Source organism: Euprymna scolopes, chromosome 23 (assembly GCF_053919585.1).
Source record: "Euprymna scolopes isolate OS-2025 chromosome 23, ASM5391958v1, whole genome shotgun sequence".
NCBI classification, from domain to species: domain Eukaryota; kingdom Metazoa; phylum Mollusca; class Cephalopoda; order Sepiida; family Sepiolidae; genus Euprymna; species Euprymna scolopes.
In genome coordinates, this window is record NC_136504.1 from 49186379 (window position 1) to 49211859 (window position 25481).

The window sequence follows — 25481 nt, forward strand, 5'->3', positions numbered from 1 at the left end:
CACAACTCTTGCCACACAAATTTCTCGCGCAGCCACCCTTACAGTGGGTATCCATAGTCTGTCAAGACTGAAGGAAGCCTTTTTTTTATTTGTTTTTGAACACTTTTTCAAATCTATATGTATAGTAACATAAACGCATTGTTCCTACTAATGAGTCACTATTTATCAAGGCTAAAAGCTAATTAATTGTTAATGAGATAAATGGATAGTTGGATGATGATAATGAACATTATGAGAGGATTGAAGATAGTGCAATAAAATTTTATGACAGTGTATGATGAATGGTATAACCCTCAGGGAAGAAATCCTGTGACAATGTGTTCAGCAGATGTGAGGTTCTTGGAAAGACACTCTGTTCATGGAAATATATATATATAATATATATTAGTGATGGGATTATTCCAATATTTTTCCCCGATTCCAATACAATTACCAATTCTGTCTAAAATTTTTGATTCCAATACAATTACTGATTCCGATTCCGACTATTTAAATATATTAGCTAAAAATCAAAAAAAAATTTTTTTTGAAGGGGAGGCGGATTACGATAAATATCCATGTAATATGTGCATATATTTTTCGGAAATGCTTGTGGATAGGGAGTGAACTATGCATTTTAGTTTTATTAGTAGTTCAAAATACATAATTAATATTTTATCATTAGTACCAGTAATTGAAAATTGAGCCTTAAACAAAGACAAAATAAAGACAAAAAAATCGTTTTTGGCATTGGAAAATTGGCACAAATTTTTCTGATACCGATTCTGATATCCCAAAAGGTTTCAATTTTTCCAGTTATGATTCCGATTAATCGTCCCAATACTAATATATATATGCGTGTCTGTGTGTGTGTGTTTACTTTAGGATAAAATAGTTATCCACAGACACATGTTTCGCTATCACTGTGGCTTCACGTGGGAAGAAAGACAAAAAAAATTATCACACGCAGTAGTACGACTGCAACAACTGTTAAGTCAACTGGATAATAAACGTAAACCGAACGCTTCCATCTGCATGACTTAACATGGAAAATACCATCGATACGACCCAACACAGTACCAAACACTTCCATCAGCATGGTATCAAACAATTTCGTTGACGCTTTCGCCACGATCCGGAACAACTCTGTTGATGTGATCTCTATCAACTCCGACAAAATAACCCAACATGGTCCCGAACAACTCCATCAAAATGACACAATCCCGAACAACTCTGTGTAAATGACACAACATGATCTTGGACAACTCTATCGAAACAATACGGTATCAGAGCAGTAGAAGAAGAAGAAGAAGAATTTAAAAGAAAATGAAGAAGAAAAAAGAAAAAGGGGAAGAACAAGAAAAATAAAAAGAAGAATGAAAAAGACGAAAGAAAGAAGAAAAAGACAAAAGAAGAAGACAAAAGAAGAAGAAAAAGGGAAAGAACAAGAAAAATAAAAAGAAGAATGAAAAAGATGAAAGAAAGAAGAAAAAGACAAAAGAAGAAGAAAAAATAAAAAGAAGAATGAAAAAGACGAAAGAAAGAAGAAAAAAGAAGACAAAAGAAGAAGAAAAGGGAAAGAACAAGAAAAATAAAAAGAAGAATGAAAGAAGAAAAAAGACAAAAGAAGAAGAAAAAAGAAAAAGTGGAAGAACAAGAAAAATAAAAAGAAGAATGAAAAAGATGAAAGAAAGAAGAAAAAAGAAGACAAAAGAAGAAGAAAAAAAAGAAAAAGTACAAGAAAAGAAAGAAGAAGAAATCAACGGAAACAGACTAAACAAAGTAAACGAAGTAGAAAAGAAATAAAAAAGCAAAAGAAGAACGAACGAATGACAATTATTTACTGAACGACTCTGATGTTGACTTTTTATGGCCCTTGGACAAACTCATTTTCGCTGTAGATAGGCCAGACTAAAACATTGACACTCCATTATTCAGCACTTCCACACATGTTCGCCACAATCACTATGGCTCCTCTGTGTGGCTGACAGAAAAATGTCCCTTTAGTTGACCTTTGACAACTAAATACATCTGCTTACGAGCCAAATCCATGGTTTTTGAAACCAGGCATCTTCATTCCATGACGAGTACATACTTCATAAAGTATTTTGTATTTAAAAAAAAAATGATTGTAATTCTAAATATGCACTGAATTATATGTTGAGACTTGAAGGTATAAACATTCAAATTTCTTCAAATGTTTTTTTTTGAAACAGCCCTCGTTAAAAAAAAGGTGTATATTGTTCTAATAAACTTTTATTGTTTAAATAATGTGATTTTGCTCGTTTTATTAAATAAAAATAAAGGTTGAAAAGACATTTTTCATTCAGTAATGAGCTTTGGAAGATTCAATGAAAAAAAAACACAATCATCAAAAGATAAGTGTTTTATTATTTCTAGTTGCCACTTGGGAAAATCACTCGCAAATGCAACTGTTTCGCTCGCAACGTAAAACCCTGCTGACTATGACAGGATTCAAATCCACAAGCACTAAGCCTATTCTTGGATATATGTATATGTTAACCGTTATGTTATGAAGAGCCTTGCTGAAATTACATGTTATTTTATTACTTATCAATTTATGTCATAATGCCATTGCTATTATTTTTTTAAACTGTATTACACGTATGAATTAGCTCAAGGGAGATAATTCGTATCACTAATACAGTAACAAGGTAACAGAAATTTGGTATTGAAGTCATTTTTTTTTTTTTCTTTTTTTTGATATGAAAGAAGAAAACTACTTCTTATGGTTCTAGGAAAGTTACATTTGTGTCCCAAACAACTGCATGACCGACATTTCTTTAGACAACTGTCCACACCTTGCATAAATGTATAATAATCGTTTGAAACTTTTGAAGGTATTTATTTACCATAAATTTTTTAAAAAGGCAAAGGTAATAATCCTATATTTGAAAAAAAAAAAAAGTATATATTTATTTGCTTTCCCACCAAAGCAAAATGTGACACAAGGTCGTTTTTAATGTGGGGTGAAACCAGTTCCCCGAAAAAAAGGCAAAAGGGGCACTCTGGTTGGGACCAAAAATAATAATTGTCCCAGTATAGAGGGGTTCTCCTCCATTGACCGGGACAAATTACCTTAAGTGCAGCATCTGCAGAATAGATACTACACTTTGATCCCAGCCCGAAGGCCAAGAAAAGAATGATATAAATTAAAAAATTTTTTAGATATGGTTCCCCCTTGCCAAATTTTCACAAAAATCACTTTACTAGCTACAACAACTATTTACGGTTTCCCCCCACGCTCTATCTGTGCCTAAATCTAAATGTAGATTTCTATGAACAAAGCTTCTTTCCCAGACCTATCCGCCTGTAGGACACTGTTCTGCTGACCTACTTCTCAGTTGATTACAATACGGTGGCCTTCAAATCCAATGTAAACAAGTTTATGTTAAGCCGTCCTATAAATAATCAAATTCTACACGATTTACGCCATTAACGGTTATTATGCTACTACCTTACATCCATTAACTCTTATCCTTGAGTGACCTTCAGGCCTTGATAAGTAGTGACTTCCAAGTAAAAAAAAAAAAAATTATTTTTGAAAATGCAAAGAAAGCCTAACCATAAAAGAAAATATAACTCAGATATATAAGTCGGATGCATTAACCATTACGCTACGAAAAGCTTGTCTGAAATAACATGATAATTTATTGCTTACCAATTTATGTTATAATATTTTTGTTGTTTTGTTTGGAGATAATTGTTTTACTGGTATGAATTACCCCCGGGAACTAATTCATATGAGTAATGCAGTTATCACTAAAAAAAATAACAACAAAAACATTAAGCCCACGTACATGGTTTCATAAGTATTTACTTCCACTTAAATCAGGCTTGTGCAACAAACAGGTGGTCCATGGGCTACAACCCAGCCCGCTAGACCAGTTAATGTGTCCCTTAGTATTTTTTTTATATGTATAATGTACTTTAATTCTGATTTTTTTTTTTGAGATCGTAAAACTAGTTTTATCGTTTTTGAATTGACCACACAAAATATCAAGTTTTTATTTCTAAATATATTTTAAACAAGATCCGTTCATCACGGTGGATACTCAGATAGCATGTGTTGTTTACCTTTTTGACGTCAACCGGGTTTATAATCTTTGCTCTTTGTGTGAGACGATTTATATGTAAGTTTTAGCTTAACTCTCGCTCGATCTCGCAGTTTGAAATATGTTTTTTATTTACCAAAACTTTGAATGACCCCAGATAGGGAGGGCTCAAAAGTCTACAGACCGCGTCATTTCGAATGAATACATATGTCCATTTATTCATATCTCTCGGGATATGTGCTGAAATCATTTGTGGACGAGGACACAGGGGAGGTAGTCTGGAAAAATATGTCCGGAGCCATGAGACGTATGACGAGATGTCTGTGTTGGATGAATTTTCAGGTGTGAACATTGTACAAAGTAAAGCCAGGTTAGTGCCATGCAGCAGTTCTGCAAGTGAGTAACCTAAATCTGATTTATGGTTGTATGACAGCAGAGTAGAACAATGTAGCATTTCTGATCAAAACCGTGTCTCTGGAGAAGCACGCAAAGCTGCCTTGAGTTGCCTATGAAACCGCTCCACCATTCTGTTTGAAACCAGATGATAACTGGTTGTGTGAATATGTTTGGCACCTAATATTTACAATAACTCCTGAAAGAGAGAAGCTTCAAACTGCCGACCGCGATCAGTTATTTGTTCAGATACACCGAAATGAGCAATCCAGGAGGAAACGAAAGATTTTGCAATGGTTTCGGCGGAGATATCGATTATTGGTGTGACTTCAGGTCAGCAGGAGAAACGGTTTACACATGTAGAATAGCCCAAACTAAATGGCCACGGTCCAAGGATATCTATCTGAATGTGTCGATAACGCATTTCGGGAAAAGGGAAACGTTCGAGTGGAGCTCGGACATGTCGGTGAACCTTGTATATATGTGTCAATTACTGATAAATTCACAGCAAGTAATGAAATGTCCGATTTCTCTGGTTTCTTTGAAACCAGGCGTAATGGCCAGATTGAGCATGAAGACCCTGTGTCTACCATGAACAACTTGTTCGACACATAATTTTTTACAAACATCGCATGATTTCAGAAACTCTCACCGGAGGCACATGACGTGCTTAGGTCCTCCGTGCTTCGTTTCCCTGGTTGAATGATCAGGGTGGTCGGCACTGATGTGCCTTCTCACCGTATTTGAAGTGATACCAGCAAAATCCAATGTTTTGGTTGTTTCCGGGTTGAGAAAAATTTTGATTTTTTTTTTTTTTTTTTTTTTTTTTTTTTTTTTTTTTTTTTTTAGGCGAGGGACTCTCCTGTCATGCCACAACACATCCAGCTTATTTGATAAAACGTCGATTTTCTCTAGCACTTTGTTGTAATTTGGTTGCTCCTTAGCCCCAACAGCTGCTACCATATGACTTGACAAGGGTTGTTGATTGGGTTTTGGTGAGGATTCCAATATTTTCTCTGCCATGGCTTCTAGTAGTTGTTCAGCAGTTTCTATTTCCAAGCTCGGGGCCAATATTGCCTTCAGGAGGCAGACGAAAAAAAAATTTTTTTTAATAATTGCTGAGTCTCTGGCTGAGGAGCCTGAGAGTTCTTTTAAGTACCTTAAAAACTCAGTTGGAAGCCTGTCACCCAGGTGTTCATTTTGCATTAATGTTCAGAATTTTCTCTCCTCTGAAGCAGTGTTTCATTTTAGCACCTCTGTTTTTAAGTCTTTGTATGTCATTTCTGGAGGTGGGTTAGTTATATCCCAAACTGTTTTAGCCTATGGTGCCGGCATGCCACAACACAAAATGCGTAGCTGATTATGAGGGGGGACATCGTGAATTTCAAAAAAGGCGTCCATTTGTGCAAAGCATAATTTTGCATCTTCTGCGAATGGCAGTAGAGAAATAAAACTCGTTTTTTTTTCACTGCAAAAAAAAAAAAAAAAAAAAATGAACGGACCAAATGAACAAAAGAAAATTTTATGAACTAGCTGTCCAAGAGAAATTTGCACACACAAAAAAATGTTGTTTTTTTTTTTCAAAATATAAAATGTCACAATTAATAAATAATACTAAAAGGAAAAAGCATCATTTTTAGTGTGTGTGTGTGTGAACGTATAAAAATATAAGGAACTTTTCAGACGTTCTTTAAAACTTTCTTTGAATAAAGTAATAAAGTTTCAACACCTTAGCACAAGAGGACAAAAATTCTTTTGTTCGTCTGTAGTACTACTTTGTAATAATTTTTTAATTGAACGAAAAAAAATGTTATCAAAACTAAAGCAAAATATTCAACATAGTTTAAGTTAAGACTTACAATAATGAATAATCTGTTCGTCCGAAGAAAAAAAAAATTTTTTTTTTTTTTGAGCCAGTTGCTCTTTTGTACTTCCAGTAGGATGTTTAAACCGATGTTAGGTCGAATTGTGTTTTTTTTTTGTACACGGATAATGTGTTTGTTGAAGAAGAGGTCACCACTTTAGCAAGGTCCTTCGTCGCAGTGGATACTCAGATAGCATGTGTTTGCCTTTTAGACATCAACCGGGTTTATGCTCTTTGCTCTTTGTATGTTCATTTATATGTAAATTTTAGCTTAACTCTCGCTCGATCTCTCAGAGAGATCTCTTCTCTGCTACATATTCACAATATTACTGAATGTATTTAATTACTATGGTTCTCATAAATCTACATAAGAGTTCATTTTCTTGCAGTAACTGGCCCATATGGTTGTTACAAAGTTCAAATGTGGCCCAATATTAGAAAATGTTACACACCCCTGATTTAAATGTAAATTTCTGGTGACCAGGGAAAAGAACGCGAGCTTGCAAAGCTATGGTTGGCTTTGATGACACTGTTTGAGTCCCGTGACTAACAGTAATTATCACTTCCTGCACTAATGATTGCGTGAGTATGATGCACTAGTATCTGTAGGTACAAAAAGTTATTAATATTTATTAAAACATATATGATGGACTCTCCCGTTGATTTCGACATACGAGCTTCCACCACAACCAAGTTGCTCCGAAATCACACAAATGATTTGTTTATAGTGGTGAAAGCTTTGTGTAGAAACATCCACATTTTTTAGTATTACTGTTCCAGATGAGAATTGTCTGAAGATAGCAGTTTCAATCCTACCCAAAGCCGGCCAGAGGTTTACTTGGCCCAAAACAAGGTGAGACGACAACAACTACGGATGGCAGTGATTGCTGAGAATGCAGTTAGGAGATTCAAAGTTCCTACCCGTCATGGTTACCACCTGACAAAGGCCAGAGGAATAGTTGGCCGAAACGTCGTGAAACAACAACTAATAAAGATGAGAATAATAGTCCGCAATAAATAAATTAATATAAATAATACTCATCTCAATAATGAATTCCAATTAAAATAATATATATTACTGCTAACCTTTGCTACAGGACAGAGTATACAGTAGATAGTGGGTTTTTATATCAGTTTCCTTCTCCTAGATGTATGAAGACTGGGGGTGCATCTCTCCCAGTGAATTAATGCAGCCCCAGATACCAACCTGGAAATTTTTACGACTCGTATATATAATCTAGATGCAATCCCCTACCTCTATCAGAGACAGATGGATCCCAAGATGAAGTACTAGGTGAGCTAATTCACACGCATATTACAACTATCACTAAAAAAATAATGACAAAAACATTACAACTCGCGCATATATATGGTGCAATTATCAAACTATATCGGTCAGATAGATCCCAAGACAGTACTGATGCAACATCTTGGTAGGTGGTACTCAGAGCACCATTTCTTCCTTAACAAGGTTCTCCATCTCTCCTCAACGCTAGCCCAATTTTAATAATGTAAAACCAGCAGTGAGGTTAGTGAGGCCTAGAATATAAAACACAAATTTGGATAAATGATCTTAAAACAGGTGTCGGTAAGTGCGTTAAAAAAAAGCAAAAAAACAAAAACAAAAAAACTGAATATTAGAAGCTAACAGAAGAAGGAACAAAGAGAGAAAAAAAAGTGTGAAAAATAAGTTTAAAAGACTTAAGATATAACGTTGAGTGTCCATAAATATATGCCAATGTCACTCTGGTTTATTTATTTCCCTCCCACGGAAAGATGTGACACAAGGATTGGAAAGTAGAATTTGAAAAGCTAGTGCCTTAGAGGAAGGGCGTTCTAAACCTGCAAAAAAAACAAAAAAAAACTACAGCACTCCCCGGTAGGGGCACCTCAGATGATTAGCAATAAACTAATCTGTTCTCAAACAGAAAAGACAAAACCAGAGAGGGTGGACCTCTTAAAACTGCACAAGACCAGTAACATACCACAATCAACAATTAGTTTCATTAGACTGAGCTAGTACTCATGTAAGCTGGAGAAATGTAAAGTAGGTAATTAGGTAAATATAAAAAAGGCTGGCTTTTATTAAAAAGAAATACTATGCATGAATAAAAAATGTAATATTAATTAAGACTAATTTTCTTAATTTGTATTATTTGCTATTTTGCTTCAGTGATTTCTTTTCTTTTTTTTTTTCATTGACAGCCATGTTTAATTTTAGAAGAATTTCTGATGTGTAGCTAATCTGTATAAAATAAGGATAAGGAAGAGAAAAGATACTACTCCATGGATCATCTCTGATGTGATTCCTGGTGGCTTCCCAGTCAGCCTTCTTATAGTACCTTGTCATTTTAAGTAATGGCTTTTCAGCTTCAGGTTGAGAGTTTAGGGCAATTTCTACCATTATCACAATGTGATCGGCATTCCCGAGTGGGCTGTGGGCATTTGTTGTACAATCATTGGGAACTGTGGTCAGAAATAGAAATGAGGAGTGTTGGTCCTGTCGATCTGGAAGACCGGTCGGAAATCTGTCTGTGATAGGAAATGAGATAGAAAGAAGTTATGTGTTATGCTACTAGCTGCATCTGTGTAAGTATAGAAACCAAGGCAATTGCATGCTAGTATCAAGGGAGAGTGCTACATTTATGCTATCAGAGACTTGGTTGATTAGGGTACAGTCATGAGTCAAGGGAGAATGGTAGAAAAAATATAAGTAGCTAACGTTTTGTTGCAGGTCTAGTCACATGAAAACCTGATTGTCTGACTCTAGTTTAGGTTTTCTAGTCAAGGGGAGGGTGTTTCGAATAAAGACTCCAAGTTTATGCATATGTCTGTCTGACTCCTTACGGCAAAGTGGGAGATAACTAGGTTTATTAAAGTGGTTAGAGGTGTGAAGGCTAGTTCCACTTAGTGCCAAGATATCCGGGGAGTTTATTAGGAGAAATGATTCAGCATCATCTAAATTAGTTCTAAGTCTGCGGATATTCATGAATGCAAGCCTCAAGGAAGGAGGCAAATTGGTTTTGTTTGAGTTGATGCCTGGTTTGATTGTATTTTTTGATTGAACTGTAATTTTATTTTATTTAAAAGTGTCACTTTAGGGTGAGAGGTGCTGGACAAAGTGGTTGTGTATAACACCAAACACGCAACGCAAGTAGACCATCAACCGACTCTTCATCCATAGGATTGTGGCCTCTTGGAAAGTCCATTGGAGATTGGTGCAGGGTCACTTTCCATGCATGACATGGCACGACTACCATTCTGATATTATACAACTGATGATGGTGTAGCCGTTCTTAGTGTTACCAAAGATTTAGGGCTCCTGTACTGTCGGTCGGAATACAGCAACCAGAAAAACTCTCAAGCCAGTACCCAAGGTGTTTTTGTCAGGTCCCTGTGATCATGCCTCTGTGCTTGGCTAATAGGCAAAAAGGGAGTATGAAAGCTGGGCGATAGGCAAATATATATATACTAGCAAAAGTACCCGTCGTTGACTGGGTTCAAAAACAGTGTACAGAAAATGGACTCTGATTTATGAAAGTATGATAGGTTATGAAAAGGAAGGTTTGTAATGAGATAACTTCGAATTTTGGGGGTATCCAAACCAAAGCAAAATATGATGAAAGTAAAAATAAAATAGATAAACCCCATAATTTATTATACCATACCTGTTCACACTGAAACACTTATCACAATATTCTGTGGATCTATATTAAAAAACCTTGTTAAACTTTGTGACATATTTCCATTCTATGGAGGTCAGGTGCGAACGAACACCCCATAATTTTATTATACCATATTTCTTCAAACTGAAACCTAATTATTAAAGTATAAGATAGCTATGAAAAGTCTTTATTAAAGTTTGTGCCTATTTTCATTCTATGGAGGCCAGGAGCGAATGCAGACCCCACAATTTTATTATACCATCCCTATTTAAGTTAAAACAGACTTATCAAAGTATTATGTACATCTATATCAAAAACACTTGTAAACGTTTTTTTTTTTCATTATTTTTTTCCATACTTTGTGAACCAGGCGCGAATGCAGACCCCACAATTTTAATGAACCACTGTTCTGCCAGATCAAACATACCCATTCCTGTGTCTCGATACATCTTCTATCATTATATGTAATCAGTTTTTTAAAATAGTCAATCATATAGGAGCCTATTCGTGACCACACACACACACACAGAGCTTTATATTATATATATATATCTATATACACATATACACATATATATATATATATATATATATATATATATATATATATATATATATATACACACACACTAGCAGGGAGAATAAGGATTAACAAATGTTGCACCTTCCCATATTTTTTTTACTGGCCATGCAAACTGGATACACAAACAAAGGAAACCAAAGATCTTTCTAAACAAAATCGTGTAATTCAAATTATAAAAAAATTGTTAAATTAACTGGCTACACAAACAAATATAATACACTTTCAACTTCTTTAATAAAAAAAATGTTTTAAAAAAATATTTAAATAAATCCATTTTTAATTTGCAAATATTACGAAAAAAATATTTTTTGTAAGAGAACTGCTGCAAAGCATCAAGTAGGTTGAAAATTTATGAATAAACTTTTCACATCTTTTTTTTTTTTTTTTTTCTTTTTTTTTGGCAAGGTTATTAATAACACTATCAAAATTCAGTCCATTGGCAAGTTTGCTCTCTATAGAGTGAACTGCCAAGTATGTAAGCCTTGTCTGGCTCATTGCTGATCAGAGGTAGTTCTTTATGAGCTTCAGTTTCAAGAAAGAGCACTTACTTTTATTATTATGGAAATCAATGAAAGCACTCATTTTTTAATCAAATCCATTGATTACCTACTCTAGTTATGAGCCCCCCCCCCAGCAGTGTACGTGAAGGAAGCTTCACCTGCCTCCCTGCACTGACTTAGTCCACAATACATTGTAGTCTACATTGCACTGTAGTGAATATATTGTTGATTTTATAAAATCATCTGTAAATAGTGGCTTGAATTAAAATTTAAAATACAAAAGTCAAGTATCATGGTTCAATTGTGCTCTAAACAGAAACATTCATTTCAAATACACCCTATCTTATCAAAGGAACCAACTGTTGATTTTCTGAAATTATTTTTACATAATCACTTGAATTAGAGTTTAAGCGTACAAAAGTCAAGTATCATGGTTCAATTGTGCTCTAAAAAGAAACATTCATTTCGAACACACTTATAAAAAAATCTACAGTTGATTTTATAGGTTGGGGCCTTTCTGTTAGTGCAGTGATAAAACTTCTCAAATACACTTTGATCAAAATCTGACTTCCTTCTTTAATTGGATTCGATTATCGAGTTTTGATACTTATCAGGTGTATTCCAATACAAAATCTATGTAAAAACACTACCAGACATATGAAGTACCTTCTTGTTAAATTAAAAAAAAAATCGGCCCAGCCATTTCTGAGTCCATAAGGAATGAACTCTCTCACACACACACACACACACACACACACACACACACAAAGTTCCTTTTATATATATATCCCGCATTTTGCTAATTCCTACCCTCTGATGAGAAGGAAAGTATTTCTTCGAAACTCCGCGGATTAAGGACTATCCATTTATCTAGTGTTTCCTTTTCAGATTAAATATGTTTTTAACTCATTTCAAAGTGTTTTTTTAAACATATTTTATTAACTGTTTGCTCATATATATATAAATATATATAAAATTATTTACTATAATGATTATTAAATACCTACAGACACTAGTGTTTCATTCTTTCTGGAATCATCAGTGCAGGGTGTCACGATTACCATCGGTAATATATATATATATATATATATATATATATATATATAACTGCTAGGTTTATTTTGGGTGTCTTTAAAAAAAAAAAACACCCAATATTTTTGCTGATAAGGAGACTTTGTTTCCAAAAACTATGTTAAAATTATTGTCCAGGACTTAGTGTCTATCTCAATAAAAACATTGTATCTGAAACGATCGTACAATTTATTGATTTTGTTTTGTTTCTCCTTATGAAACCTATTTTTAATTTTAATTATAAATTATCAATCATCTCTCTCTCTCTCTCTCTCTCTCTCTATATATATATATATATATATATATATATATATATATATAGAGAAAGAAAATTAAAACTAAGTTGAAATTTACAATCAAAATTTATTGTTCGACTGAATACTCCAAAAAACAATTTACAAAGTCCTTAATCCACGGAGTTTCAAAAAATGCTATTCTTGTTATTCTTCTCATCAGAGGACATAAAGAAATCAGCAAATTATATTTGTAGCAATGCTAGAATTTGCTGGTCATGGCATTAAATGAAACCGCAATTTATTATAATCATAAATAGCAAAGATGTACATGTTCTTTAAAAAAACGAGTGAAAAAATGTGGGAAATTAAAAAAAACGTGCATAATAATAAACACATATAATAAGCTCTACTCTCTATTGTGTATTGAGCTTTTTTATTCGGTTGGGATAAAATTATTTATATATAAATACAGGTATTTATATTAGATTGAAGTTTACCATTGCGTATATCTGGTAAACACTACAACTTTTTTGATTTTATTATTTATTTTATACATTTATTAGTGTTGGATCGATTAATCGGAATCGGGAATCCAAATAATCGGAAATTTTGGGGATATCGGAATTGAAAAAATTTGTGCCAATTTTCCAATGCCAACAACGATTTTTTGGGGTTTTTTATTTGATTTTCTTTAAAGAAAACTATTCTACCGCTGATAGTAATACTAAAATAGTGAATATCTGTTGATTTTAACCTATTAGTAAAACTAAAATTGATAGATCATCCCTCACAAGTGTATCCTTACGTTTAAGAAAATATCTGTACATTTAACGTGTGTTTTTTACGGTGATTGTGAAAAATAACAACTTTATAATTAAATATGTAGAGACATAGAAAGAATCGGAATCGGGAATTTAATACAGAATTGGTAAAATTACTGGAATCGTCCCATCCCTAATAAATATATCTTGTTCACAATACAAACATGTACTAATGAAAGCAAAGTAACAAGTTGAATAAAATATAAACCAATAAAACATTTGTTGTATGCAAAACTGACTATGAAATGGAATTCAAATGTAAGTAGAATGATGTATGCGGTTGAACAGTGTCCAAAAAGTCACTGAAGGGTTTTGAACTTAAATAGATTCTTTATTTTGGAGTGACTTTTTGGACACCCTGCACATATGTATTTTTGTTTCATTTCACTTCGGTCAAAGTCCTAAGAAATCAAGGGTCCCCGTATTCTAGGTGCTAACACACTAAAGACTTTGCCCTTTCTTTCTTTTTTAATCTGTTCTAGGTGCTAACATTTGGTTTCTATATGACATAAAGTACTTCCTTACCGCTCAAACACTGAGTTAGTAAGTCGAGAACATAATTTTCCTCTCCCCAATTAACCATTTAAGTATGTTATAGTATACCTTTCTTGTAATCTCTTGGTTTTACTAGATTCCAGGAGAAGAATTCATCTGGTCTGGTGGAGTATCCAATTTTGTGCTGTTCTTATGGTAACATCACTTGGAGAACATACACTATTCCTTGTAAAAGTCAGTGTGGGTAAGTCATGCCAAGGAGATCTTGTTTAGGCTCCAAATACTATGTGATTTTGAATATTTAGTCAGGGTTTTTTTTTTTACAAAGGAGTCACCACTTATCAAGGCCCAGAGACCACTCGAGGAGTCTCCAACCTGTCTACAACTTGGACGTCTTCAAGTCCAACATAAACAAGCTCCTGACAAACCGCCCCCTTAAGTAAGACACTCTATCAAAACCCCCAATACTAATGATTACTACAATACTACCTCATTGATTACTGTACACGCAATAACCCTTATCCATGAGTGGCCTTAGGGCCTTGATAAGTGGTGACACCCATGTAAAAAAAAAAAAAAAAAAAAAAAACGTGTTGCCGTGCGTGAGTGTGAGTTGTATGTTCTTTAGCATGACAAAGAATATTCGTTAGGGTACAGCACGTGGAAATAAATGTGAGTTTGAAGTGAGCCATAGCTAGCTTGTAGTATTCACGTTCAGCCTGGGGCCTAAGCCCCAAGCGAAGTCTGCTCCCAGGTAGGGTCAGGTTGAAAGAGGTTTAATGATTTCAGATTTTGTCTTTTATATACTCTGTCACGTGATTGAGAGCTGGCTTTTGATTGGATAAGCCAGAGAGAAAATGGATTTCAAATCTCGTTGAGAGAAGTAGCTTCTGCCTGTTTGTAGCGAGTGTCGGTTGCTACAAACCCCTGTACAGAGAGACCTTCAAGTGGGCATTCGTCCCTTTCTGTAAGTATTGCATATGTAGAGAGGAAAAATTTATGTACTAAATGTGTGTGTGTATATATTTTTAAAGTGTTCATCGAGAATTTCTGTAGTAGAAAGCCTACGTATTATGTACATATGCGTGTGAGTGGAGAAAGTTCTTACATACTAGGATAGTGTCCGTATTTATGTCTGAGCACATGGAGATAGTAGCCAATAGCCCGAGCAGGGAGGTAGTTTGGTTGGTGCTATTTCTTGTAAGGTCATCGGAGAGAAAACAAGAGAGTGATCATGTGCATCCCTTTTTATTAGGCAGATCAGGACATCCCCTGGCATCATGACAAAAGGAGATAAATATGTGTGTATAGAGAAGAGAGTTAAAATCAACTTGGTAACCATTTTGATCATTTTTTGTTTGTTTATTTTATGGTATTTCAACTCTTTTTAGGTTATTTAATGCAGAATGCAATTATTTTAATAAATGTTTTTATACTTCAAGTTATTTATATTTTCAAATAACCATATCTACCTTATGGGCTGCTCAGCCACCAAGATCCTATCCTTAAATGTCACAGGCTGTCAACCACAGAAAACTGTTGGCTCCATTGGGGTGGGAGGTAAACATAAGAAGGAAAATTGTTGTTTTTGGTTTTGCAAAAAGGAAAAGGGGAGGGGCACGATAACATCAATGTTTGGTGCATTTTAGGTCAGAAACACACTCATCTGGTAATACCAGTTAACCATTTTTGAGATGACTTGTAATAGTGACATCTACAAATCCTATGGTATTCATATTATGTAAAAAATCCAAAGAAGAATGTACTTTGTGGTTGAATTTTAGGATAAATGGGTCATACCACGAATGAATTGCTTTTCATTTTGTTAAAGAAGAAAAAAAGAAGCTACGGGCACATTTTATCTTCTATTTCAATCATACGAGGTGTCTTAAATACATTTCCAGAATTTTTGTACATTCATTTAAAATTGTCATAAACTCTTGAAAATTCAGTATGTTATTGCTATACATCTTATAAGATGATTGACCAATTTTTATGATTTCAGGTTCAAATGAACAGCTATAGTAAGAATTAGAATACACCCTACTAAAGTCTGATTGTCACAGCTGGTGAATTTCAAAAATGCAATCTGGACGTGAGGACACTTTAGAAGAACGATATGCAATAAAATCTTGTTTTAAATTTGGAAAAAATACCATAGAAACGTATGGAATGTTTCAGACTGCTCTTGGATCATCTTGCATGAACCAAGCATCAGTTTTTGAGTGACATCAAAGATTCAAGGAAGGCAGGGAGTCTGTAAGGGATGTTGAGAAGTGTGGGAGGAGTAAGGAAGTCAGAATATCAGAGTTGATTGGCCAAATAAAGAATTTCATGGATAATGATTGTTGTGTGTCTATAGAGACAATAGGTGCACCGTTTGATATCATTGTGAGAACTTTACACACAATTATTTGCAAGGAACTGAAGATGCAGGAGATTTGGGAAAAGTTTATCCCAAAGGTACTCAACAGAGATCAGAAAGACGTCATGGGCATTAAGACAATCCCTCACCCTTCCTATAATCCAGACCTTGCTTCTGTGACTTTTGGTTATTCCCTAAGCTCAAAGAAAACCTTAGAGGCTGTGTTTATGAGACAATTGAGGAGATGAAAGAGGATGTGATGAGGGTCATTGATATGCTCACACAAGAAGACTTCTATGGGACCTTCCAGAAGTTGTTGGAACGGTACAACAAGTGCATTGCAGCCGGAGGAGATTACTTTGAAGAGGACTAGAGTTTTATTTGTGTACTATCAATAAAAGTGACCATACGAAAAAAGTCTGGAAACTTATTGAAGGCATATTGCATATATTAATGGGCTTAAGAAAACACAGATGTGATGCCATATTATATGGCGAAATAAATAGTGCTAATAAAATAATGAGGGAAATTCAAGTAGAAAACAAATATAATATTAAATTTAAACTTTTTATTTTAGATTTATGAATTAAAAAAAAGTGAGTTTTTTTTTAGATGAAGATTGATAATTTGTATTATTCGGATTATTCTGACTACTGTTCTCATCTTGGTGTAACAAGTATGCGTAGCAATCAATTTTTTTGGCAGTTAAAAATACAATTATGAATTACTTAAGATTTCTATCTTATTATGGTTGACAGAATGAGAACAATCCTTTCCCGTTTATTAAATAAAGGATTCCGTTCGAAATTCTATCTAGATTCCTGAGTTCCACATTTAGGTTTCCAACTTTGACAAGATGCACTTGAATAAGGTCGGAGGTTACATCAACCGAAACGTTGTAAGAATAACATCAGAAATGAGACGAGTAGTTTGAATAATCCAAATAAAGATTTCATTTTTTAATAATCATTGATAGTTCACAAATGATTTTTACCTTATAAAAAAAAGAAAGAAATTTCAAGTTTGCTGGCAACAGTGATCAAAAGTTTCAATTGTCAAACCTATTCCATTTTAATTAAACATATCTATTACTAATGGAGATTTGGTATCTGTCTGATGTCAAAACTATATTATTACTAGGGCTATGACAAGAGAATATTCTTTTCATTATTTTGACTCTCGAGTATATATCAGTTAATATCTTATATGATTTTAGATAGAGTGATGTGGTTCTCGATTGATTAATTGTGCTTAACTGTGTCAGATATATACTTGAAAATCAAAACAATGAAAAGAATATACTCTTGTCATAGCCCTAATTAAGACCCGTTAATCCGCATTACCTGGTAGTAGCATTCCCTCCCTCCACCCTCCCAGGTAAAAAATAATTTCTTTTTTCTTAAAAATAAACCTAATGTATTCACCAATAAACAGAAAATTTTAACAAAACACGGTACTCATGCAGATTTTGAACGTCCGGTTCCAAATCCAAGTATCAAATAAATAAATCAGTGCCTTTTCGTGTTCGTTTCCTCAAAAACCATTGTTTCATTTTGTGTGGTCGCTTTTTTTGGTTTTGTAACCCGTTACCGGATGTTAGCGAAGCAATATGTAATCTAAGTACAAACACGATCTAACGTGTACATTTAACTTGTGATGATAGCAAACCCAATTTAAAAAAAAAGAAAATGTAATTAGGATGTATAATAAATGATATCCTAAAAGTTATGACAAAATAAAACCAGTAGCGATATAATTCTGTTTATTGTTTATTTATGGAGAATTATTTTATCTGTGATTTGTAAATGTCCTGTTGTGTATTTGTGCAGAAGTTTTTTTTTTTTGTGTAATATCTCGGGTGTCCTTTGATGATGTAGGAATATAATAGCATCATGAACAGGTTTAGTTAATATAATATTAGTTTAGTTAATAGTGGAGAAGTCTAGAAAAGCAAAGTTAATGTAGATATAGAAAATGGTGGCATGTTTTAAAGTGGCGGACCATTCGTTTAATGGTGGAAAGAGCAAATAGCAGAATTCGAGAATGTCTACTTCTCAACCAATCAGCTGGTTCAGATTTCAGCAAGGAAGAAAATATTATTTGTGTAGATGAAAAGTGGTAAAAGTGTGCGATGTGTATGTAATCAGTAGCCAGTTAATGACGGTGTAGACACAGGAAAGCAGGAAAAAGTATAAAAACATGCGGTGATGAATGGGATCGTAAGAGGACTTATGGAATAGAGGGTGAAATTGGAACTACTTCCTCTGTAGTTGATGACATTGATAATGATATCACTCCTAGGAATAAATGTAATGTTTTAATATTACAAATTAATGTGTCTAAAATGTTGTTCTATAGTTAAATAAGGAAATGGCTAATAGTGTAAACATAATAAATTTGTATGTGCCATCTGTTGTTGCAAACCTACAGTATTTTTGTCCAGAGGGGAAAACTGCACCTCTTTTATTATATATAGGGATATTGTACTATTGCATATTATTATATACAACATAATCACACCGGTTCCCATTAGATCACCGAAGTTAAGCAACATTGAGTTTGGTCAGTACTAAAATGAGTGACCATTTGGGAATTCCAGGTGCTGTACGTGCTCTCCGCTTATCTCGGCATTGTTTCCAGTCGTTCTGGACTTCTCCTTGCCACTGGACTCAAGCAGTGCCGATTCAGGAGAGGTGTGGTTGGAGATTGTGCAATCCTTGCCTCACAATTTCACGCACAGCTATACTTACAGGGAGTATCCATTATCTTTAGACACTGAACAGAAGCTTTCAACTATCGTACTAACCTTCAAAATCCCAGAAAGTCCTCAAACTATTTATTTTCATGGAATTACAATCAAGGATCTAATTTTAGGCTGCTGGTATTAGTCCAATTACAGTACTTGTATACATATACAGTCGTCATTAAAGAAAAACGAAAAAATTTTCAAAAAAAAAAAAACATACAAGTCAAATCATAAAAAAAAAATTGTTAAATTAATTTTTACTGGCCATGCAAACTGGATACACAAACAAAGGAAACCAAAGATCTTTCTAAACAAAAACGTATAATTCAAATTATAAAAAAAATTGTTAAATCAACTGGCTACACAAACAAATATAATTAACTTTGAACTTCTTTAATAAAAAATTGTTTTAAAAAAAAATATTTAAATAAATCCATTTTTAATTTGCAAATATTACGAAAAAAATATTTTTTGTAAGAGAACTGCTGCAAAGCATCAAGTAGGTTGAAAATTTATGAATAAACTTTTCACATCTTTCTTTTTTTTTTTTTTTTTTTTTTTTTTTTTGGCAAGGTTATTAATAACACTATCAAAATTCAGTCCATTGGCAAGTTTGCTCTCTATGGAGTGAACTGCCAAGTATGTAAGCCTTGTCTGGCTCATTGCTGATCAGAGGTAGTTCTTTATGAGCTTCAGTTTCAAGAAAGAGCACTTACAGCTGGCAATGCTAATAGCTCGGGTTAACTTTTTATTATTTTATTTTAATTTTTTTTCTATTTTTACCCGCTCAAAATGCTATCCCCTGGCATGTGCCGCTCGGGGCAGACTACCCCTTCTGCCTCCCCTCTTTGCTACGCTACTGATAGATACCATCTTCTCAGGGCTCCTATTTTTTAGCAAGGGGAGGTGGTAGTGTAGTACCTATTCTGTTGTTATTTCATTATCATCCCAGACATTATCTCCTCCTTGGTGGTGGTCACCTCAAAATGCTTAACTTGTGCTACCAGATGAGGCTGCCTTCCTGATCTAAATATGCCAACAAGAAATTGTCATAATCAGCTATTCACTAGCAGACTCAGAACTGAGCTAGCAAAAATATGCTCCCTCATATACTTTTTTGATAATCCTAAATTGGTTAAAATGTAAAACATATATGACTGTGAATATTAAAACTATTTATTTATTTATTTATTTATTAAGAAGTACTATCACACCCATCGTAATAGGTGTGATTTTTTTTTGGCATTAAAAATAGTTACAGTTTTATATTCATCCAGGATATTTTTCTTTTTGGCTCTACTATTGATTTTCTTTTAATTAAAATAAATATTTTATATTTTCCCCTAGGAAATGCCGAGAAATAGATCCTGCTATAATCATTAAGCTCCGTTCAAGTTAAGCAATTTGAAAGAAACATACTAAAAAGATTCAAACTTTGCAATGTTGTAAGTTCTCTCCCCTGTTTCTCACTGTCTTTAAAAATATTTATTTTTTTATTTGTCATTATTTCATGAAGCTTTTATATTTTATTTTTCATTTCTTTTTCAGAATGGACAATAATTTGAATACCAGAGATTAAAGAGATAAAGAATGTTACCCAATGGACAAGAGCTAACTTGGAAATATTTTATTTATTAAAACTTGTTAATTACAAAGAAAAAAAAATCAAATCAAATTTATTATGTATTCCTATTCGGTCTGGTGGACTTTAAGGAAATTAAACTTTTTATATCTTCAAAAAATAGCTGGTTCTGGAGCTAGCTTGAAACATTTAAAAAATGATAAATTTTTTAAAAAGACTTTGCCGCTGGGTACATTTGACCATCATAGACGTCAAATCTCTACATCCAGTTGTTGCAGAAATGGGCCGAGTTATCAAATGAAAAAATATCCACCTTGGAAAATCCTCTTTTTTGGTTCTGATGATTTTTCCCTGGAGACCTTGAAAATACTAAAAAACAACATGTGAGTATCTATTTTACTTCTTTATTGTATGGAATGAATATATCAAAATTAAAATATAACAAATTTGAATGTACATTAATTATAAACAGCAGGGTTACACGGCGTCACCCAGAATCCTAACTTTCGGAAAGAGTGTAGATTAGAGTAAAGAATTAAAGTAAAATGAAAAATCGGTGTAAGATTTTAGCAAGTAAATTCTGAAAAGCCAACACATAGTGACACAGAATACTTTATTAAATATATACTAGCAGAATACCCTAGATTACCCTGTGTCCTGATTTCCATAAACAATCTTTTTAATATTCTAATTGAAGATTTTTGTTTATTTTAGGAAAAAGTCAGAGTAAAAATAATTATGCCCTTGTGAGGTTCGAACTCATAACCTCTGCCTTTAAATACTGCATGCTAAACGTTTGAGGTATCAAATCAAATCTTGTTTAAATCATTTGTCCATTCCTTCCCTTCCTATTTTGTCCTTTTACATCCCTAGAAAGAAAGTAATTGTTTCTGTCTTCCTTTTATGCTGTCAGCCAAAGATTTACCGAAACCTTCATTTCTCTGTCTCCTCAATATCCATGACGTCATTGTCATATCGACTGACATCTTTGTTTGACTCTACTTTGACCTATTTGACTTGATACCTAACTTTCAGGTCTTTCTTTCTGTTATCTTTTCCTAAGGACTGATTTATTTCCCAAACTTTGTGTCACTTCGATCTGTACATAGTTCAACCCTTGTTTCACCCGATCAGCTACACTTCTGTAGAAGGGCAAGACTCCCATCCCCAATGAGGCCGCCTGTTGGCGTTGGGTGACTACCTGTAAGAGGTCAACACGAATACTGGTGGTTCAACAGTCATTGATCCAGTAACAGAGTGGTCAACAGCTTGCAACACACCACTTTGTCTGATGGCACCTGATCTCATCAATCAGCTGGCCCTGACATGCCTTACCTCATATATAGTTATTTTTCTCCCTACCATATTATCCGATCTACTTTTGTGGAACACTTTCCAACCTTCTATATTATACTAGTTTGGGTGCCCGGGTATTTAGTGGTGTGTATTGAACAGAAAAAAAAAAAAGAGGTAGTAGGCAGGCAGGCAGGCAGGCAGGCAGGCTTGAACCCATACCGCGAAGGAGGAAAAGAATGTGGAAAAAAAACATGATGTCTTTGCCGTTGTGTCCATCGCCAAACCAGAAGTGGTGAGGGTTTAAATTAAGGGTAGTCAATTGAAAAGAAGGGATGAGTTTCAAAAATATCAGCGAAAACAGCAACTCCCCTCCTTGTAGAAAAGTACCCAGCTGAGAGCGAAAGAATTAATGTTTTTAGCCAAGTTTACAATATTTGTCATCCGAAGGGTCAAGCTTTAAAACAATACTGATCTTGTGAAAATCCATTGTCTCTGTCGACAGTTTTAGGCAGACACACAAACACACATACATACATGCATGTAAACAGACAGGTTAGATTTATATTATACTAGCAGGGGTACCCGGCGTTGCCCGGGTGTTTAGAGGTGTGTGTGTGTGTGTTGGGAGGAGGGGGGGGCAAATCAAAACAAAAGCGAAGTAATAACCCTGTTTAAATATTATATAAAAAAAAAACTTCTTTAAAAAAAATCGTGGCCCAGGTGTTTGTGTTGGGGGAGGGGGCTTAAAAAACAGTTTTCGTAAGTAGTTAGGATCAAACCCAAAGCCTTGAGGCAAAGGTAGAAAATAAAGTGTGCAAAAAACCTGACACGTTACCCGCTCGGTCAGCAATAAAGAGTAACTGAAACACGTTTGAATTTATTTAAGTATTAAAAACAGAATTGACACGTGCCCGCAATAAAAGTTAACCCGCTACTTCTATTTGACCTCATTAATGAGGTCAAAAATGTCAGATATGTGCAATATATATATATATATATATATATATATATATATATATATATATATAATTTCTAATTTTAAAATGGCGTTATGTACGCAAACTATAAGGTATTTGAAGTTTCTCTTCCAATTTTTGGATTTTTTAATCATGTCCAACCGCATTTTATTTCCTTTTGATGGATTGATTGTTTCTATTTCTTCTGATGAGTTAAGGGCATAATAGATTCACTGATTGATATAATAATTAAGTGATTGATTTTGTGTTATGAAACAGATACTCTTAAGAATTGTAAATGTCAACAGAATTAAAGGAATAAATTGTAAGATGGTAAACATCATGAAGTTTGGAATATAGGTTTTTGTCATTTATTCATTATATTGCTCTGTAATTACATTGAACTTCTTAAATAAGGATTGGTATATATAAAAAGGAAATATAAGTGAATAAAGAATATTTCCACAGAAATATATATATATATATATATATATATATATATTGTGAATAAATGACAAAAGTCTATATTCCAAAGTTCATGATGTTGACAATCTTATAATTTATTCCTTTAATTCAGCTGACACTTATAATTCTTGATGGTATCTGTTTAATAGCAAAAAATCAATTACTTAATTATTATATCAACTATTGAATCTATTTTGCCCTTAACTCATCAGAAGAAATAGCAACGATCAATCCGTCAAAAGGAAATAAAGTGCGTTTTGACATGATTAAATGACATGGTTGATATAAAAATTAAGTGATTAATTTTATGCTATGAAACAGATACTGTCAAGAATTGTAAAAGTCAACTGAATTAAAGGAATAACTTATAAGATGGACAACATCATGAACTTTGGAATGTAGACTTTTGTCATTCATTCACTATATTGCTCTGTAATTACATTGAGCTTCTTAAATAAGGATTGGTATATATTATAAGGAAATAAATATATTTCCACAGAAATATATATATATTCACACAACGTATGTAGGCTGGATCTGACTTCATTCATAGGCGAAATTTGGCTTTGTAAAGATATAGGATGCACTCTGGTGCGATTAATTTTCTAGCACGATAACCGGAGCCCACCTTTTGTGCGGCAGCCTTGGCAATGTCCTCAATGTATTTGTTTCAATTCATGTCGTCTGTGAATATTAGATCGAGGAGTTCTTGCTGCTTTAAATTGTAATGTTCACCTGCTTATCATCGAAGCATTACTAATTCGAGCACGTTAACCTCCTATGAACCAAGCTCGATACGATTGAGGACAGCGTGTATTATAATGTTTCTAAAACGATCTTGATCACATTTGTTTATGAATTCATGAGTTTTTTATCATGTGTCTGGTGATAACGAGTGGAGCTCAATCACGTTCGTGAGTATAGCAATTCCTTACTTACACTGAAGCAGAGCATTAGATCATTGGTTCACAAACTAGAAAAAAATGGATCAAATAAAGAACTAACAGGAACTTTCACTTCCGTTTAATTAAACAAATAAATAAACCAAATATACAAACGTTCCTGTTTTTATATAGATATCTATAGTATAAATCTTAGCTGTCTGCTTCAAGATATGTATGTATGTATGTATGTATGTATGTATGTATGTATGTATGTATGTATGTTTGGATATCTGCCTAAAACTTTCAATAGACACGTCGGATTATATAACCCAGAGTGGTCAATATGGCATAGAACCTAACCTATTTATAAAACGTGTATCTATTGAAAATTTATAATTTGTTAAATATATGAACTTTTAAAGATATTAATTTGTTAGATATATAAATCTGTTATGTGTATTGATTTGTTAAAATATATAAACTTGGTGAGACTGTTCTTTACTTTTGGTTCAACTTTTACAAAATTCAAGTCGGCGTTAAATGACAAAAAATGGATTGGTACACCGTAAAACAAAACAACCAACCAGCTAAATAAACCCTTGTCAAGATTAACACTAGATGATGTAATTGCTATCCAACATAGGGCCATGTAATTGCTATCCACTAGGGCTATGACAACAGCATATTCTTTTCCTTGTTTTGATATTCAGGTATATATCCATTGGTATAATATATGTTTATATGTACAGTGATGTGATTCTCGGTTGATTAATTGTATCTAACTGTGTCGTATATATACTCGAGAGTAAAAAAACAATGAAAAGAATATGCTGTTGTCCTAGCCCTAGTAATAACAGAACAAATGCTTTATTATTATAGAATATACTAGCAGGGCTACTCAGGGTTGTGATTTCCATTAACAAACTTTTAAAACTTAATTTATGTTCATTTTAAGACAAAATCAGAATTAAAATAATTATACCCCAGGTGAGGCTTGAACTTATAACCTCTACATTTAAATATGATGTCCTATCTGTTTGAATTATCAAATCAATCTGTATTTTGGAAACAGTCTTGCTTAGAACATCTTCCCATTCCTTCCCTTCTTATTCTGTCTCTTCCCATCATTAGAAAGGAAACAATTATTTCTGTCTTCCCTTATTGCCGGCTTATAAGCAACTAGCAGGGCTGCCCATCGTTAACCAGGTATTAATTTTTGTAAATTACAGAAAAACTAAAACTAAACAATCATCTTAAAATTGTAATTTAAGATATTTTGGGTCAAAATCAAAGTAAAAATAAAATTGATGGTAAAAGGGAGATAAAAACTACTAACTTCAAATCAAATGTTTTATGTATGGGTAAAATCTAACAATAAAAATATTAAAATATTTCTTCTTTGGTCAGTGAGAAAATATACAGAAATCTTTGTATTTTCTGAAATTCCAGTTTCTTCAAATGATGCAGTATTTGTCTTTTAAGGAGTTTCTTTCAGCTGGGTTTT

At 33.6% G+C, this 25481-nt stretch overlaps 1 protein-coding gene across 4 annotated transcripts in view; it reads left to right on the forward strand.

The window, feature by feature from the left end:
* Positions 1-25481, forward strand: part of LOC145245885 (methionyl-tRNA formyltransferase, mitochondrial-like) — a 66978-nt gene that overhangs the window by 12137 nt on the left and 29360 nt on the right. The window contains exons 2-3 of one of the 4 annotated variants that reach the window (XM_080107608.1): positions 13820-13927; positions 20343-20759. In XM_080107608.1, the coding sequence (XP_079963734.1) occupies positions 20476-20759 (284 nt within the window). In that variant the 5' untranslated portion in view covers positions 13820-13927; positions 20343-20475. Of the gene's footprint in view, positions 1-13819; positions 13928-20140; positions 20240-20342; positions 20760-25481 lie in introns of those variants that run through there. The other 3 variants (XM_080107610.1, XM_080107609.1, XM_080107607.1) reach the window with 3 other exon arrangements.